This window comes from Tachyglossus aculeatus, chromosome 21 (assembly GCF_015852505.1).
Source record: "Tachyglossus aculeatus isolate mTacAcu1 chromosome 21, mTacAcu1.pri, whole genome shotgun sequence".
Taxonomy (NCBI): Eukaryota; Metazoa; Chordata; class Mammalia; order Monotremata; family Tachyglossidae; genus Tachyglossus; species Tachyglossus aculeatus.
Genome location: NC_052086.1, coordinates 9,564,391 through 9,581,700, shown reverse-complemented (window position 1 = coordinate 9,581,700; position 17,310 = coordinate 9,564,391). Strand labels below are relative to the sequence as shown.

Below are 17,310 nucleotides of genomic sequence, written 5' to 3'. Positions count from 1 at the left end.
TTATTAAGCGCTTACTATATGCAAAGCACTGTTCTAAGCGCTGGGGAGGTTACAAGGTGATCAGGTTGTCCCACGTGGGGCACAGTCTTCATCCCCATTTTACAGATGAGGTCACTGAGGCCCAGAGAATAATAATAATAATAATAATGATGGCATTTATTAAGCACTTACTATGTGCAAAGCACTGTTCTAAGCGCTGGGGAGGTTACAAGGTGATCAGGTTGTCCCACGTGGGGCACAGGCTTCATCCCCATTTGACAGATGAGGTCACTGAGGCCCAGAGAATAATAATAATAATAATAATGATGGCATTTATTAAGCACTTACTATGTGCAAATCACTGTTCTAAGCGCTGGGGAGGTTACAAGGTGATCAGGTTGTCCCACGTGGGGCACAGGCTTCATCCCCATTTGACAGATGAGGTCACTGAGGCACAGAGAAGTGAAGTGACTTACCCAAAGTCACAGTGCCAATCCCCACCTTGGCCGGACTGCCACCCCACCCCCAGTCCAGGGTCAGGGGGTGAGACTGGCGCCAGAGGAAGGGGACAAAAGAGCAGACCCCCGGGATGCCAGACCAGAGGGCTCGGAAAGGGGCCGGTTTCGGCGGGATCAGAGAGCGGGCCGGCCGGCCGGGCGTCCGGCCCAGACAAAAGGCCCTTTGAGGTGCCCCGGCTCGGAGACCGGTCACCCTCGTCTCGGCCGAGCGGGCAGAGAAGCCCGGACTTGAGGACTCAGTGGGCGAGGCGGAGTGGGGGGCTGTGATGGGCGTCCTGACCCTTTGGGCCTACAACAGCTGGCTCGGATCAGAGACCCTGGAAGCACTGCAAGGGGCGGACAGGACTGGCGTGCCCCGGCCCCCCATAATGGTCTCCCCTCCTGCCCCGCTGGACTGTATGTGTCGCCAACTTGTGCTTCCCAAGCTCTTAGTACAGTGCTCTGCACACAGTAAGCGCTCAATAAATACGATTGATGATGATGATGATGACTGTTTATTTCTTTTACTCTCTGTTTTACTTGTACATATTTACTATTCTATTCATTTTGTTACTGATGTGCATCTAGCTTTAATTCTACGTATTCTGATGACTTGACACCCGTCCACGTGTTTTGTTTTGTTGTCCGTCTCCCCCTTCTAGACCGTGAGCCCGCTGTTGGGTCGGGACCGTCTCTATATGTTGCCGACTTGGACTTCCCAAGCGCTTACTACAGTGCTCTGCGCACTGCAAGTGCTCAATAAATACAACCGAATGAAGGAATGAATCAGCTCGTCCCACGTGGGGCTCACGGTCTTTAACCCCATTTTACAGATAAGGGAACTGAGGCCCGGAGAAGTGAAGTGACTTGCCCAAAGTCACACAGCTGACAAGTAGCAGGGCTGGGATTAGAACCCATGACCTCTGACTCCCAAACCCGGGCTCTTCTGCACTGAGCCACGCTGCTCTGCACTTACTAGGTGCCAGGCACTATACTAAGCGCTGAGGTGAACGCAAGCAAATTGGGTTGGACACAGTCCCTGTCCAACATGGGGCTCACAGTCTCCATCCCCATTTTATGGATGAGGTAACTGAGGCACAGAAAATAATAATAATAATGGTATTTGTTAAGCACTTACTATGTGCCAAGGACTGTTCTAAGCGCTGGGGCAAGGTAATCACACGGGGCTCACAGTCTTCATCCCTATTTTACAGAGGAGGGAACTGAGGCACGGAAAAGTGAATTAGTCCAAGTGATTAACCTGATTAACTTGTATCCGTTCATTCATTTATAATAATTATGGTATTTTGTTATTAATTACTACCATTATTATTTAAGTGCTGTCTTTCATTCATTCATTCATTCAATCGTATTTACTGAGTGCTTACTGTGTGCAGAGCACTGTACTAAGTGCTTGGGAAGTACAAGTTGGAAACATATAGAGACAGTCCCTACCCAACAGCGGGTTCCCCCAACAGTTTAAAAGGGGGAGACAGACAACGAAACAAAACGTATTAACAAAATAAAATAAATAGAATAGTAAATATGTCCAACTAAAATAAATAGAGTAATAAATATGTGCAAACATATATACAGGTCTCAGCGCTGTGCCCAACCTGATTAACTCGTATTCATTCATAATAATAATAATGGTATTTTATTATTATTCATTGAGCACTTTCTTTATGCCCAGCCCTGGACTCAGCGCTGTGTCCAATCTGATTAACTTGTGTTCATTCATTCGTTCATAATTATGGTATTTTATGATTAATTATTACTTCTTGAACTCAGGGCGCTTTCTTTGAACTCAGGGCTGTGTCCAATCTGAGTGACTTGTATTCATGCCTTATATGAGCAGGATTTTATTATTAATTATTAATATTATTATTTTCTAAGTGCTTTCTTCTGCCCAGCACTGTGTCCAAACTAATTGGAATTAATTAATTCATTCATTCATAATAATAATTATGGTATTTTATTATTAATCATTACTATTGTTATTTGTTAAGCACTTTCTTTGTGTCCAGCCCTGTACTCAGCACTGCGTCCAACCTAATTGGAATTCATTCGTTCGTTCATTCATTCATAATAATAATTACGGTATTTTATTATTAATCATTAGTATTATTATTTGTTACGCACTTTGTGTCCAGCCCTGTACTCAGCACTGTGTCCAACCCAATTGGAATTCATTCGTTCATTCATTCATTCATAATAATAATTACGGTATTTTATTATCAATCATTACTATTATTATTTGTTAAGCACTTTCATTGTGTCCAGCCCTGTACTCAGCACTGTGTCCAACCCAATTGGAATTCATTCGTTCGTTCATTCATTCATAATAATAATTACAGTATTTTATTATCAATCATTACTATTATTATTTGTTAAGCACTTTCTTTGTGTCCAGCCCTGTACTCAGCACTGCGTCCAACCCAATTGGAATTCATTCGTTCGTTCATTCATTCACAATAATAATTACGGTAGTTTATTATCAATCATTACTATTATTATTTGTTAAGCACTTTCTTTTTGTCCAGTCCTGTACTCAGCGCTTTGTCCAACCTGATTAACTTGTATTCATTCATCATAATTACGTATTTTATTATTAATTATTACTATTATTCGTTAAGCGCTTTCTTTCTGCCCAGCACTGAATTCAGAGCTGTGTCCACCCTGATTAACTTATATTCATTCGTTCGGTCGTATTTATTGAATGCTTACTGTGTGCAGGCGATCCAGGGCTGTGGGTTTGTTGAGAGGAAGTCGGGGAGAGGGTTAAAAGCCCTCCTCTGCAGGAGGCTTCATCATCATCATCATCATCAATCGTATTTATTGAGCGCTTACTATATGCAGAGCACTGTACTAAGCGCTTGGGAAGTACAAATTGGCAACGTATAGAGACAGTCCCTACCCAACAGTGGGCTCACAGTCTAAAAGGGGGAGACAAAACCAAACATACTAACAAAATAAAATAGAATAGATATGTACAAGTAAAATAAACAAATAGAGTAATACAAGGTGATGGCCCTTCTGTGAGGTCCTGGGGAGAAAGGGGGCCGGGGGCCCTAACGAAGCAGCGTGGCTCAGTGGAAAGAGCCCGGGCTTTGGAGTCAGAGGTTGTGGGTTCAAATCCCGGCTCCGCCACTTGTCAGCTGGGTGACTTTGGGCAAGTCACTTCACTGGGCCTCAGTTCCCTCATCTGGAAAATGGGGATTAAGATTGTGAGCCCCACCTGGGACAACCTGATCACCTCGGATCCCTCGTATCCTCCCCGGCACTTAGAACAGTGCTTTGCACATAGTGAGCGCTTAACAAATGCCATTATTATTATTATTCTGGGGAGGACGATGACGAGGCCATTATGAGGTGACGGTCCCTCTGTGAGGTCCTGAGGAGAAATGGGGATGGGGGCCCTAACGAATGCCATCGGTATTATTATCATGATTCTGGGGAGGACGATGACGAGGCCATTAGGAGGTGACGGCCCCTCTGTGAGGTCCTGAGGAGAAAGGGGGATGGGGACCCTAACGAATGCCGTCGGTATTATTATCATTATGATTCTGGGGAGGACGATGACGAGGCCGTTATGAGGTGACGGTCCCTCTGTGAGGTCCTGAGGAGAAATGGGGATGGGGGCCCTAACGAATGCCATCGGTATTATTATCATGATTCTGGGGAGGACGATGACGAGGCCATTAGGAGGTGACGGCCCCTCTGTGAGGTCCTGAGGAGAAACGGGGATGGGGGCCCTAACGAATGCCATCGGTATTATTATCATTATGATTCTGAGGAAATGATGAGGCCATTATGAGGTGACGGTCCCTCTGTGAGGTCCTGAGGAGAAAGGGTGCTGGGGGCCCTAACGAATGCCGTCGGTAGTATTATCATTATGATTCTGAGGAGGACGATGACGAGGCCGTTATGAGGTGACGGTCCCTCTGTGAGGTCCTGAGGAGAAATGGGGATGGGGGCCCCAACGAATGCTGTCGGTATTATTATCATTATGATTCTGAGGAGGACCACGACTAGGCCATTATGAGGTGACGGTCCCTCTGTGAGGTCCTGAGGAGAAATGGGGATGGGGGCCCTAACGAATGCCATCGGTATTATTATCATGATTCTGGGGAGGATGATGATGAGGCCATTATGAGGTGACGGTCCCTGTGAGGCCCTGAGGAGAAAGGGGGATGGGGGCCCTAGCAAATGCCGTCGGTATTATCATTATGATTCTGAGGAGGACCACGACTAGGCCATTATGAGGTGACGGTCCCTCTGTGAGGTCCTGAGGAGAAATGGGGATGGGGGCCCTAACGAATGCCATCGGTATTATTATCATGATTCTGGGGAGGATGATGATGAGGCCATTATGAGGTGACGGTCCCTGTGAGGCCCTGAGGAGAAAGGGGGATGGGGGCCCTAGCAAATGCCGTCGGTATTATCATTACGATTCTGAGGAGGACGATGACGAGGCCATTATGAGGTGACGGACCCTCTGTGGGGTCTTGAGAAGAAAGGGGGCCGGGGGCCCCGGATGGCCAGACCAGGGGTCTCGCTACCCACGCTACCCACCCACCCACCCACCGATCCTCCCGCCCTCCTCGCTGCCCAGAGGCGGTGCCCGGGCCGGGGGCACCCAAGCCCGCCCCTGCCCCTGGCCCTGGCCTTTCCGCCATCCCTCAGGCCCGGCCCAACATGGCGCCCGCCCTTCCCGTCAGGCCCCGGGGCCTCCCTCCCAGGACGCTGCTGCTGTACTGGCATCGGCGCAGGCGCGGAGGGAGGCCCGGGCCGCCCCCCGCCGAGGCCCCGCCCCCCGGCCCGCTCTCGGCCGCCCTGACGCCAGGCCCCAGACGCCTTTGCGCGGCCAAGATGGCGGCGGCGGCGGGGCCCGCTAACGGGCTGGAGCCCGAGCCCGAGCCCGGACCCGCCTCAGCCGGGGGCAGAGGGCAGGGCCAGCCCAGGAAGAAGCCCTGCCGGACCTGCGTCGACTTCAAGTCGTGGGTCAAGGAACAGAGGAAATCCAAGCCGACAACCAGCCGGGTAACGGACATCACCCAGCATCCGCACTCCCTGCAGCCCTGACGCCTCTCCCCTGGCCTTACAGTTCTGTCACTCCCCACAGATCCTCCCAGTTCTTCCACTTCAGTCCTCCAGTTCTCTCACTCCCCCCAAATCCTCCCAGTTCTTCCAGGCCTCTCAGTGTTCCTCAGTCCTCCAATTCTGTCACCCCCCCCCCCCAAATCCTCCCAGTTCTTCCAGTCCTCCCAGTATTCCACAGTTCTCCCAATTCTGTCACTCCCCCCAAATCCTCCCAGTTCTTCCAGGCCTCTCAGTGTTACTCAGTCCTCCAATTCTGTCACTCCCCCCCAAATCCTCCCAGTTCTTCCCGTCCTCTCAGTGTTCCTCAGTTCTCCAATTCTGTCACTCCCCCCCAAATCCTCCCAGTTCTTCCAGGCCTCTCAGTGTTCCTCAGTCCTCCAATTCTGTCACTCCCCCCCAAATCCTCCCAGTTCTTCCCGTCCTCTCAGTGTTCCTCAGTTCTCCAATTCTGTCACTCCCCCCCAAATCCTCCCAGTTCTTCCAGGCCTCTCAGTGTTCCTCAGTCCTCCAATTCTGTCACTCCCCCCCAAATCCTCCCAGTTCTTCCCGTCCTCTCAGTGTTCCTCAGTCCTCCACTTCTTTCACTCCCCCCAAATCCTCCCAATTCTTCCAGGCCTCTCAGTGTTCCTCAGTCCTCCAATTCTGTCACCCCCCCCCCAAATCCTCCCAGTTCTTCCAGTCCTCCCAGTATTCCTCAGTTCTCCCAATTCTGTCACTCCCCCCAAATCCTCCCAGTTCTTCCAGGCCTCTCAGTGTTACTCAGTCCTCCAATTCTGTCACTCCCCCCCCCAAATCCTCCCAATTCTTCCCGTCCTCTCAGTGTTCCTCAGTCCTCCAATTCTGTCACTCCCCCCCAAATCCTCCCAGTTCTTCCAGTCCTCTCAGTGTTCCTCAGTCCTCCAGTTCTGTCAGTCCCCTCAAATCCTCCCAGTTCTTCCAGGCCTCTCAGTGTTCCTCAGTCCTCCATTTCTGTCACTCGCCCCAAATCCTCCCAGTTCTTCCAGTGTTCCCAGTCCTCTCAGTGTTCCTCAGTTCTCCAATTCTGTCACTCCCCTCAGATCTTCCAGTCTTCCCGGTTTCCCAGTCCTCTCAGTCCTCCCAGTGTTCCTCAGTCCTCCCAGTTCTGTCACTCCCCCCCCAAATCCTCCCAATTCTTCCAGTCCTCCCAGTGTTCCTCAGTCCTCCCATTCTGTCACTCCCCCCCAAATCCTCCCAGTTTTTCCAGGCCTCTCAGTGTTCCTCAGTCCTCCAGTTCTGTCACTCCCCCCAAATCCTCCCAGTTCTTCCAGTCCTCTCAGTGTTCCTCAGTCCTCCAATTCTGTCACTCCCCCCCAAATCCTCCCAATTCTTCCAGGCCTCTCAGTGTTCCTCAGTTCTCCCAATTCTCTCACTCCCCCCAAATCCTCCCAATTCCTCCAGTCCTCTCAGTGTTCCTCAGTCCTCCCAATTCTCTCACTCCCCCCAAATCCTCCCAGTTCTTCCAGTCCTCTCAGTGTTCCTCAGTCTTCCAGTTCTGTCACTCCCCCCAAATCCTCTCAATTCTTCCAGTGTTCCCAGTCCTCTCAGTGTGCCTCAGTTCTCCAATTCTGTCACTCCCCCCAGATCTTCCAGTCTTCCCAGTTCCCCAGGCCTCTCAGTCCTCCCAGTGTTCCTCAGTCCTCCAAGTTCTGTCACTCCCCCCAAATCCTCCCAATTCTTCTAGTCTTCACAGTTCCCCAGTCCTCAGCCCTCCCAGTGTTCCTCAGTCCTTTCAGTTCTCTCACTCTTCCTTGTCTTCCCAGTCCTCCCAATTCTCCCACACTCCCCAGTCTTCCCAATCCTCTCAGTGTTCCTTAGTCCTCCCAATTCTCCCACTCCCCACAAATCCTCCCAATTCTTCCAGTCCTTCCAGCACTCCCATTTCTGACACACCCTCCAAATCCTCTTAATTTTTCCAGTCCTCCCAGGCCTCCTAATTTTCCCATTCCTCCCACTTCCCTCAGCCTCTCCAGGCCTCCCAATTCTCCCAGGCCTCCCAGTGTCCCTCAGTCCTTTCAGTTCCCCCAGTCTCCCCAATTCTCCCACTCCCCCCAAATCCTTACAATTCTCCCAGTCCTCTGTGCATCCCAATTCCCCCAGCCCCTCCCAGTTCTCCCATTCTCCCCAGTCTGAAGCCCCCCTAGTCTTCCTAGCCCCCCGATCCTCCCAATCCCCCCCCCCCCCACTTCCTCCTGTCACACCTGCTGACTTCCTTGTGATCTGAGCTCCCAGGCAGGATTACCCTGTACCAGCGTTCTCCCCATTCCCTCAAGCCCCCTGCTCCTCCAAGCACCACTTTCCCCTCCTTTCTGCCTCCCCCGCACCCCCCCCCCCAAGCCCCCATGTTTCCCTCACTAGAGTGTGAGCTCTCTGTGGGGAGAAAACGTGTCTCATTTGTGTTTCATGTATTCCAAACACTGTGCAGTGCATCGTCCCCACAAGAACTCAGTAAACACTTCAACACTACGAGAATCATGGCCTTTATCAAATGCTTCCTCTGTGCTGAGCGCTAGGGTGTAAGGCTGCGAGAATGGTCAGTGGTTTCCTATGTGGAGTTCATGATCCGTCTTATCCCCATTTCACCAGTGAGGAATCCGAGGCACAGAGAGGATCAGTGACTTGCCCAAGATCATAAAGCAGGCCCTTTTCACTAGGCCCATGCTTAAGAGAAGCAGCGGGGCTTAGTGGAAAGAGCCCAGGCTTGGGAGTCAGAGGTTGTGGGTTCTAATCCCGGCTCCACTGCTTGTCTGCCGTGTGACTTTGGGCGAGTCACTTAACTTCCCTGTGCGTTAGTTACCTCGTCTGTAAAATGGGGATAAAGACTGTCAGCCTCGTGTGGGACAACCTGATTGCCTTGTATCCATCCCACCGCTTAGAGCAATGCTTGGCACATAGTAAGTACTTAACAAATACCATAATTATTATTATTACTATTTCAGAACTTTTGCGTTCACAACATCCCACCCTGCTACATAACCCCTTGCCCAGATCCATAAATTACCTCGTGTCCCATGTCCCCCATTACACAGACATGTGGTAATGAGACCATAAACCCCTGAAGGGGAGATATTGTGTCCTCTTACAGAACTAGTCATTAATTGTTAATTAGTCATGGTACTTGTTAAACACTTACCGTGCGCCACGGCCTGTTTGAAGGGCTGGGATCGAAACAGAGTTGTCAGGTTGGACACAATCCCTGTCCCACGTGGGGCTCACAGTCTCAGTCCCCCTTTTACAGAGGAGGGAACTGAGGCCCAGAGAAGTGAAGCGACATGCCCAAGGTCACCCGGCAGACAAGTGGCGGAGCTGGGATTCGAACCGGGGCCTCCGACTCCCAAGCCCGGTCTCTTTCCGCTGGGCCACGCTGTTTAACGATGGTATTATATAACGTAATTATACGTACACGATTAACGATAATAATAGCGGTAGTTAAACCTTTACGACGTCCCAAGCCCTGTTCTCAGATCCAGGAAGTTCAGATCCCACTCCGGGCTCCCAGTCCAAGGAGGAGGGAAAAGGGGAATCGACTCCCCATTTTCCAGATGAGGGAACCGAGGCCCAGAGAAGCCAAGCGACTCGCCCGAGGTCACCCGGCAGCTTAGTGGATGGCGCCCCGGTAAGCGCCCCGCGGGTGCTGCCGACCAACGGATGGACGGGTGGTCGTTTCCCCTCCTTTCCCAGAAAGACGAGATGCCGGAGGAGCGGACAGACTGTCCCCTGGACCGAGAGGATCTGGGCCGCAACAGCTGGTCTTTCTTGCACACGATGGCGGCCTATTATCCGGACCAGCCCACCAGCGCCCAGCAGCAGGACATGGCGCAGTTTATGAACTTGTTTTCCAAATTCTTCCCTTGCGAAGAATGCGCAGAGGATATAAGGAAAAGGCAAGTTGTCGCGGTGGGCGGGGGCCCCGAGTGGGCACCGAGGTACCCGCGGACGGAATGGGACGGCGGGGGGCATCGGCACATTGCAGAGGTGCCATTCGGCACGTGTCTCAGTGGCTAGAGTCCGGGCCCGGGTGACCTCGGGCAAGTCACTTGACTTCTCTGGGCCTCAGTGACTGCATCTGGAACCTGGGGATGAAGCCCGTGAGCCCCATGTGGGACATGGGACCGGGTCCAACCGGATGAGCTCGGGTCTCCCTCTGCGCTTAGTACAGTGCCTGCCGCAGAGTAAGTGCTTAAAAAAAAAATGCTGTAGTGAGCACCTGGGAGAAAACAGCAGAAACACAAGATGTGTTCCCTGTCCCTCACTCTGAGAGAGATGGACAAAAGTTAGTTTGGGAATTTATTAAGTGCCTAGTCTTGCTAAGCATCGGGCTAGCTATGGGATCGTCAGAGAATTAGACACGTTCTGTGTCCCACACGGGGCTCACCACCTAGAATTAGACACGTTCTGTCCCCCACACGGAGCTCACCACCTAGAAACAGGGAGGGTGGGGATCTCATTCTCGTTTTACAGAAGAAGAAACTGAGGCCCTGAGAGGTTAAGTGACTCGTCCAGGGTCACGCGGCAGAGCCGGGATTAGAACGCGGGACTCACGTCACTGAGGCGAGCGGCCTCTCCAAATGGCGGGAGCGGGAGGGAAACAGAGGACGGGGAAGGAAGGGGCCCGGATGGGTCCGGCCGAAGTAACCGCGTCAGTCGTCGGCCGTACAAGTAAACGGAGCAGAGCGGCCTGTGAGTCCCGCGGGAGCGGCTGAAATTCACCGGAGGCTCCGGCGGCCTGCCTCAGGGGCGGGGAATCAATCCAGGAAGGCTTCGTGCAGGCAGGGGGCTTCCTCGCCGGGGCCGGCTCGGGGCCTGGTGGGCTCCACAGGGACTGGGCGAGCGCTTTGGGGATTCCAGGGAAGGGCACGCTCGGTGCCAAGCGAGCGGGCGAGCGTGGCTCGCCCGCCCTCTCCTCCTCCTCCTCCACCCGGTCACCCGGTCTGCCGGCCGGCGCGGGCCAGAGCAGGTGGGTTTAGTGTTTGGAGCCCACCGCCCATTAAGCTCCTCCTTAAACCCAGGGGACCCCCAGGTTCTGAACCCACAGACTCCGGGGGGCTGGGGCTGGGCGCTGCCTCGCTTTCCCTTGGCTTTTGGTTCCCTCTTCCTCTTCTCTCCCTCATTCAGTCGTACTTAACTGAGCGCTTACTGTGTGCAGAGCACTGTACTAAGCGCTTGGAAGGTACAGCGCGTGGCTTAGTGGAAAGAGCCCGGGCTTTTGAGTCCGAAGACGTGGGTTCTACTCCCGGCTCCGCCACTTGTCTGCCGTGTGACCTTGGGCAGGCCACTTTGATGCTCTGTGACTGTTACCTTATCTGTAAAATGGGGATTAACACCGTGAATCCCACGTGGGACAACCTTGTATCTACTCCAGTGCTTAGAACAGTGCTTGGCACATAGTAAACGCTTAACAAATACCATAATTATTAGTATTCTTATTACAATACAGCCATAAAGGGAGACCACATCGGGCTTACGGTCTAGAGGGAGGGAGACGGCAAAACAAGTAAAAAAGCACCAATGTAAATAAGTGGAATTATAGATCTGTATGTATATACAGAAGTGGGGAGGGGAGAGGTCCTCCGCAGCCCACGGTGGCCGGCACTGCGACCCGAGGGATCCCGGCCCCGTGATGATGCCCGAGCGCTGGGGCAGATCCAGGAGAAGCAGGTCAGACGCGGACCCCCATCTCACCCGGGACCCCCAGCCTGGGGAGGTGGGGGGACAGACCCCCACGGAAGCAAAACGGATTCCAGAGGCCGCAACTGCCCACCCTCACCCGCTAAAACCGAGTCATTCTTCTCCTTCCCCCCTCCCTCCCACTTCTGTAATAGTAATTATTGAGGTATTTAAGGGTCAGGCCCTGGGGTGGGAACAAGCACATTGGGTTGGACACAGTCCCTGTCCCACGTGGGGCTCACGCCGCAGCATGGCAAACTGGAGAGAGCCCGGGCTTGGGAGTCAGAAGGTCGTGGGTTCTCCGCCACTTGTCTGCTGTGTGGTCGTGGGCATGTCACTTCACTTCTCTGGGCCTCAGTTCCCTCATCTGTCAAATGGCGAAAGAGACTGAGCCCCACGTGAGACAGGGATTTTGTCCAATCCATCACTAACTCCTGTCGGTTCCACTTTCACAACATCGCTAAAATCCGCCCTTTCCTCTCCAATCACACTGCTGCAACGTTAATCCAATCGCTTATCCTCTCCCGCCTTGATTGCTCCTTCAGCCTCTTTGCTGACCTCCCAGCCTCCTGTCTCTCCCTGCTCCAGTTCATCTTCACTCTGCCGCCCGCATCATTTTTCTACGAAAACATTCAGGCCGCGTTTTCCCCCCTCCTCAGGAACGTCCAGTGGCTGCCCATCCACCTCCACGTCGAACAGAAACTCCTCACCATTGGCTTTAAAGCAGTCCATCCCCTTGCCCCCTCCTACCTCAGCTGGCTACTTTCTTACTGCAGTCCCCCCCTCACACTTTGCTCCTCTAATTCCAGCCTTCTCACCGTACCTCCATCTCGTCCATCTCACCGCCAACCCCTCGCCCCCATCCTGCCTCTGGCCTGGAACGCCCTCCCTCCTCAAATCCAACAGACGATGACTCTCTCCCCCTTCGGAGCACATCTCCTCCAAGGAGCCTTCCCAGACTAAGCCCTCCTTTCCTCTTCTCCCACTCCCTTCTGTGTCGCCCTGACTTGCTCCCTTGATTCATCCCCACAACACTTCTGTAATTTATTTATATTCATGTGCGTCTCCCCCTCTAGACTGTAAGCTCGTTGTGTGGCAGGGAATGTGTCTATTTGTTGTTATATCGTCCTCTCCCAAGCGCTTGATGCGGTGCTCTGCACACAGTAAAAGCTCAATAAATACGACTGAATGAATGATTGATTTGCTTGTATCCACCCCAGTGCTTAGTCCAATGCGTGGCACATAGTAAATACTTGGCAAATATTATTAATAATTCTCATTTTACAGATGAGGGAATTGAGGCCCAGAGAAGCGATGTAATAATAGTAATGATGGTATCCGTTAAGCGCTTACTGTGTACCAAGCACTGTTGTAAGCGCTGGAGCAGATACAGGGTGATCAGGTTGTCCCACGTGGGGCTCACAGTCTTCATCCCCATTTTACAGAGGAGGTAACGAAGGCACAGACAAGTTAAGTGACCTTCCCGAGGGCGCACAGAAGACAGGTGGCGGAGGCAGGATTAGAACCCGTGACCTCTGGCTCCCAAGCCCGGGCTCTTTCCACTGGACCAGTGCCTGGTACATAGTAAGCATTTAACATATATCGCAATTATTATTAGGAAACGAGGGTCCCGCTTCTGCTGCGTTTTCGCACCGGGGCTTAGCACGCTGGAGGCATTCAGTACATAGCATCGATCGATGGAGCGATTGGTAGGGCGGGGCCAAAATCTCCATCCCGGCGCAGAGCAGAATGGTCTCCTCCCATCACCCCCCGAAAATCAGCTCCCCATCAGCCCCGCCAAAGCTCTTCGGGAGCCGATCGCGTCCCTCCTCGGCGCCGGGGTTTCGCCGGATAATCGGGGCTGCGGTCCAGGCCTGGGAATCAGAAGGTCATGAGTTCTATGCCTGGCTCTGCCGCTTGTCTGCTGTGCAGCCTCAGGCAAGTCGCTTGACTTCTCTGGGCCTCGGTTCCCTCATCCGGAAAATGGGGACGGAGGCCCTGCTGAGAGCTCACCTCCTCCAGGAGGCCTTCCCAGACTGAGCCCCTTCCTTCCTCTCCCCCTCGTCCCCCTCTCCATCCCCCCATCTTACCTCCTTCCCTTCCCCACAGCACCTGTATGTATGTATATATGGTTGTACATATTTATTACTCTATTTATTTTACTTGTACATTTCTATCCTATTTATTTTATTTTGTTGGTATGTTTGGTTTTGTTCTCTGTCTCTCCCTTTTAGACTGTGAGCCCGCTGTTGGGTAGGGACTGTCTCTATGTGTTGCCAATTTGTACTTCCCAAGCGCTTAGTACAGTGCTCTGCACATAGTAAGCGCTCAATAAATACGATTGATTGATTGATTGATTGACTGGGCCGGGGACTGCGTCCAACCCGATCTGCTTGTATTCACCCCAGCGCTTCGTACGGTGTCTGGCTCACAGTTAATAATAATAATAATAATAATAATAATAATGGCATTTGTTAAGCGCTTACTATGTGCAAAGCACTGTTCTAAGTGCTGGAGAGGATACAAGGTGATCAGGTTGTCCCACGCACAGTTAAGCGCTTAACATACACCGCATTTATTTATTTCGTTTTATTTTCCGTGGGTGTCAAGACGCGGTGCATTGCACTTAGAGTCGGGGCTAGGCACAGCAGCGTCGTACCGGGCGCAACACGCTGCGCTCCGCGTTGGGGCTTGGCCCAGTGCCCCGCCCTCGGTGGGTACCGGATGCAACGCAGTGTGCTCGGGGGCACGGTGGCGCTCAGTAAGTAGCACGGCCCCGCCGATCCCGGCCCGTGGCCCGCTCCGCCGAGCCGGAGGCGAGCGGGGCCGGGCTGGGGGGTGGCGGTGGTCGGTCCCCGGGCCTGACCGCGGCCCCGCCCGCCCCCCCCCCCGCAGGATAAAGCGGGACCAGCCGGACACCCGCAGCCGCAGTCACCTCTCCCAGTGGATGTGCCGCCTTCACAACCAAGTCAACCGTAAGCTGGGCAAGCCCGAGTTCGACTGCTCCTTGGTGGACGAGCGTTGGCGCGACGGCTGGAAGGACGGTTCCTGCGACTAGCCCGGGCCAGGGACCGTTGGGGGGGGACCGGGGCGGGGCGGCACGCTCATTAAAGCAAGGACCCGTGCCCGCCGAAGCCCGTGTCTGTCTCGGCTGCCCCGGGGGAGCCCGGCCGACTCCGACTCGGCCCCGCCGCGCTTCCGGAGAGAAGGCCTGGGACCCCGAGAAGTCCCCCCGGGCGGCCAAGGTGGTCGGCGGGGGCGGCCCGGTGGTCTTCCCACCTCGTTGGGTGGGAGGGTGACCGCCCAGGCCCCCGATGCCATCGGCACCCTCTCCCACCTCCCGCCTGGGAGCCCCCAGTCCACCCTGCCCCGGGGTCCCGCGGCGGGGCTCGACTCGTGCTCCGCCGGGTCCGGGGGGCAAGGTGGGGTCCCCAGGGCCCTCATCTACCTCCTTTCTCCCTCCTCCACGCCCCCCTCTGCATCCAAACCAGAGGTCACCTCGGCGAGGAGGAGCCAGGGCGGGCACCGTCTTAGAAACCCAGGACGGGCACCCGTCCCATCGGGGAGAAACCCAAGCACCACCTGCGGACTGTTCTCTCGTGCCATATATCCCAGGGATCCAGGAGAGAGGACGGCCACAGATGGAGGGATGGATGGATCAATCCGGGGCCCGGGGGGGACGGACGTGACCGGTCCGTTGTCTATTTCACCCATTTTGAGATTCTCCAGCGGTCACCGACCGACTGGGAAGACAGCACGTGGGTCAGCCCGTGGCAGAAGCTCTACTTTGTCTGGAGCCCGCGGGGTGGGTTTGACCGAGCGATCGATCGATCGATCGCAGGTCACGCCCTTGTATGTGTTGATTTCAGGTGCGGAGCACAAATAAAATCAGAAACGGTTGTGGAAAATCACGCTGGATTCCTTACCAGTTGGAGAGGGAGGTGAAAACGGACTCGGGGCCCCCGGGTTTTCGGTCTCTACTTTTCCCCAGAAATGGCTCAGGAGGAAAGGGGGCCGTTTGGGGAGCCACACGGGAATCGGTTTGGGGTCCGTCAGAAATAATCACTGTGGTATTTGTTAGGCGCTTATCGGGTGTCAAGAACTGCTCTATGCGCTGGGGTAGAAGCCAGTTAATTGGGTCAGACACAGTCCCTGTCCCGCGTGGAGCTCGCAGTCTGGGAGGGAGAACAGGGATTGGAATCCCATTTTACAGATGAGGAAACTGAAGCCCAGAAAAGTGAAGCGACTTGCCCGTGGTCACACGACAGGCAAGCGGCGGGTCCGGGATTAGAATCCGGCTCTATTTGACTGCTAGGCCCAGGCTCTTCCCGTTAGGCTCCTAATAATAATAATTCTGGTATTTGTTGAGCGCTTACTGTGTGCCAGGCACTGTACTAAGCACTGGGGTGGATACAAGCAAATCAGGTTGGACACAGTCCCAGTCCCAAGTGGGGTTCACAGTCTCATTCATTCATTCGATTGTATTTATTGAGCGCTTACTGTGTGCAGAGCACTGTACTAAGCGCTTGGGAAGTACAAGTTGGCAACATATAGAGACGGTCCCTACCCAACAGTGGGCTCACAGTCTAGAAGACAGTCTCAATCCTCGTTTTGCAGGTTGAGGAAACTGAGGCTCAGCGAAGTGAAGTGACTTCACCATGGTCACACAGCAGACTAGTGGAGGAGGCAGGATTAGAACCCAGGTCCTTCTGTCTCCCAGGCCCGGACTCTACCCGCTATGCCATGCTGCTTCCCAAAATAATATTAATAATGGTATTTGTTGAGCGCTCACTGTGTGCCAAGCACTGGGGGGGGGGATAACAAGGTAATCAGGTTGTCCCACGTGAGGCTCACAGTCTTAATCCCCATTTTACAGATGAGGGAACTGAGGCAAGAGAAGAGCAGTAGTATTTATTGAACACCTATTCTTTGCCCAGCTCACAGAGTGTGGGAAAGCACCACCGAGGTAGGAGGCGTGACCCTTGCTCCCAAGGGGCTTACAATCTAACAGAGGTGTGTACTGAGCGATAGGGTGGCCAAGCGGAAAGACCACTGGACTGGGAGTCCGGAGACCTGGGGTCTGTGTGACCTTGGACGAGTCATTTAACCGCTCTGGGCCTCAGCTTCTCCATCTGTAATGTGGAGTTGGATCCCTGGTGTCCTTCCCTTCCTCCCTCCCTCCCTCTCAGCCCGGGAGTTTCTTAGCAACAGGGACTGTGTCTGATGTGATTATCTCAAATCTTCCCCGGCGCTTAGCGCATAGTAAGTGTTTAGTACTTAATAATAGCATTTGTTAAGCATTTATTTATATAAAATATAAAATGCCTAATATAAATGCTTAATGCTTACTATATTTATTAAGCATTTATTAAGCTTTTAGACTGTGAGCCCACTGTTGGGTAGGGACTGTCTCTATATGTTGCCAACTTGTACTTCCCAAGCGCTTAGTACAGTGCTCTGCACACAGTAAGCACTCAATAAATACGATTGATTGATTGATTAAGCACTTACTATGTGCCAAGGACTGTTCTAAGCGCTGGGGAGGTTACAAGGTGATCAGGTTGTCCCACGGGGGGCTCACAGTCCTAATCCCCATTTTACAGATGAGGTCACTGAGGTGCAGAGAAGTGAAGTGACTTGCCCGAAGTCTCACCCAGCTGACAATTGGCAGAGCCGGGATTTGAACCCATGTTGCCAACTTGTACTTCCCAAGCGCTTAGTACAGTGCTCTGCACACCGTAAGCGCTCAATAAATACGATTGATTGATTGATTGATGACCTCCGACTCCAAAGCCCGGGCTCTTTCCACTGAGCCACGCTGCTTATCAGGATAATGATATTAAATGATCAATAGAGGCAGAAGGTCCAACCCCCTCCCCTGTATCTTGTATGGTAATAAAAATAATAATTATTGTGGTATTTGGTAAGCACTTCTCTGTGTGCCGTACGCAGGCTTGGGAGTCAGAAGGTCATGGGTTCTAATCCGGCCTCCACCACTCTTCTGCCGTGTGTCCTTGGACGAGTCACTTAACTTTTCTGGGCCGCA

The 17,310-nt window shown here is 53.1% G+C and overlaps 1 protein-coding gene across 3 annotated transcripts; it reads left to right on the top strand.

Moving 5' to 3' along the window:
* The first annotated feature begins 5,131 nt into the window (after positions 1-5,131).
* GFER (growth factor, augmenter of liver regeneration) lies at positions 5,132-15,199 on the top strand. 3 transcript variants are annotated; one of them, XM_038762531.1, is made up of 4 exons: positions 5,132-5,519; positions 9,279-9,481; positions 14,160-14,239; positions 14,756-15,199. In XM_038762531.1, exons 1-4 carry the CDS (start codon positions 5,175-5,177, stop codon positions 15,148-15,150), a joined length of 1,023 nt encoding a protein of 340 aa, XP_038618459.1. In that variant the 5' UTR covers positions 5,132-5,174; the 3' UTR covers positions 15,151-15,199. The 3 variants fall into 3 exon arrangements, with proteins under 3 accessions (XP_038618459.1, XP_038618461.1, XP_038618460.1); XM_038762533.1 differs by having other exon boundaries at positions 5,137-5,519; positions 15,134-15,165; XM_038762532.1 differs by having other exon boundaries at positions 5,138-5,519; positions 14,160-14,845.
* The last annotated feature ends 2,111 nt before the right edge of the window (positions 15,200-17,310 follow it).

Excerpts from the sequence above, each read along its gene's own strand:
- GFER (XM_038762531.1), top strand. The coding sequence starts at position 5,175 with ATGGCGCCCGCCCTTCCCGTCAGGCCCCGGGGCCTCCCTCCCAGGACG. Across the intron at positions 5,520-9,278 it reads CCAAGCCGACAACCAGCCGG|AAAGACGAGATGCCGGAGGA; the intron begins GTAACGGACATC and ends CTCCTTTCCCAG. Across the intron at positions 9,482-14,159 it reads GCAGAGGATATAAGGAAAAG|GATAAAGCGGGACCAGCCGG; the intron begins GCAAGTTGTCGC and ends CCCCCCCCGCAG.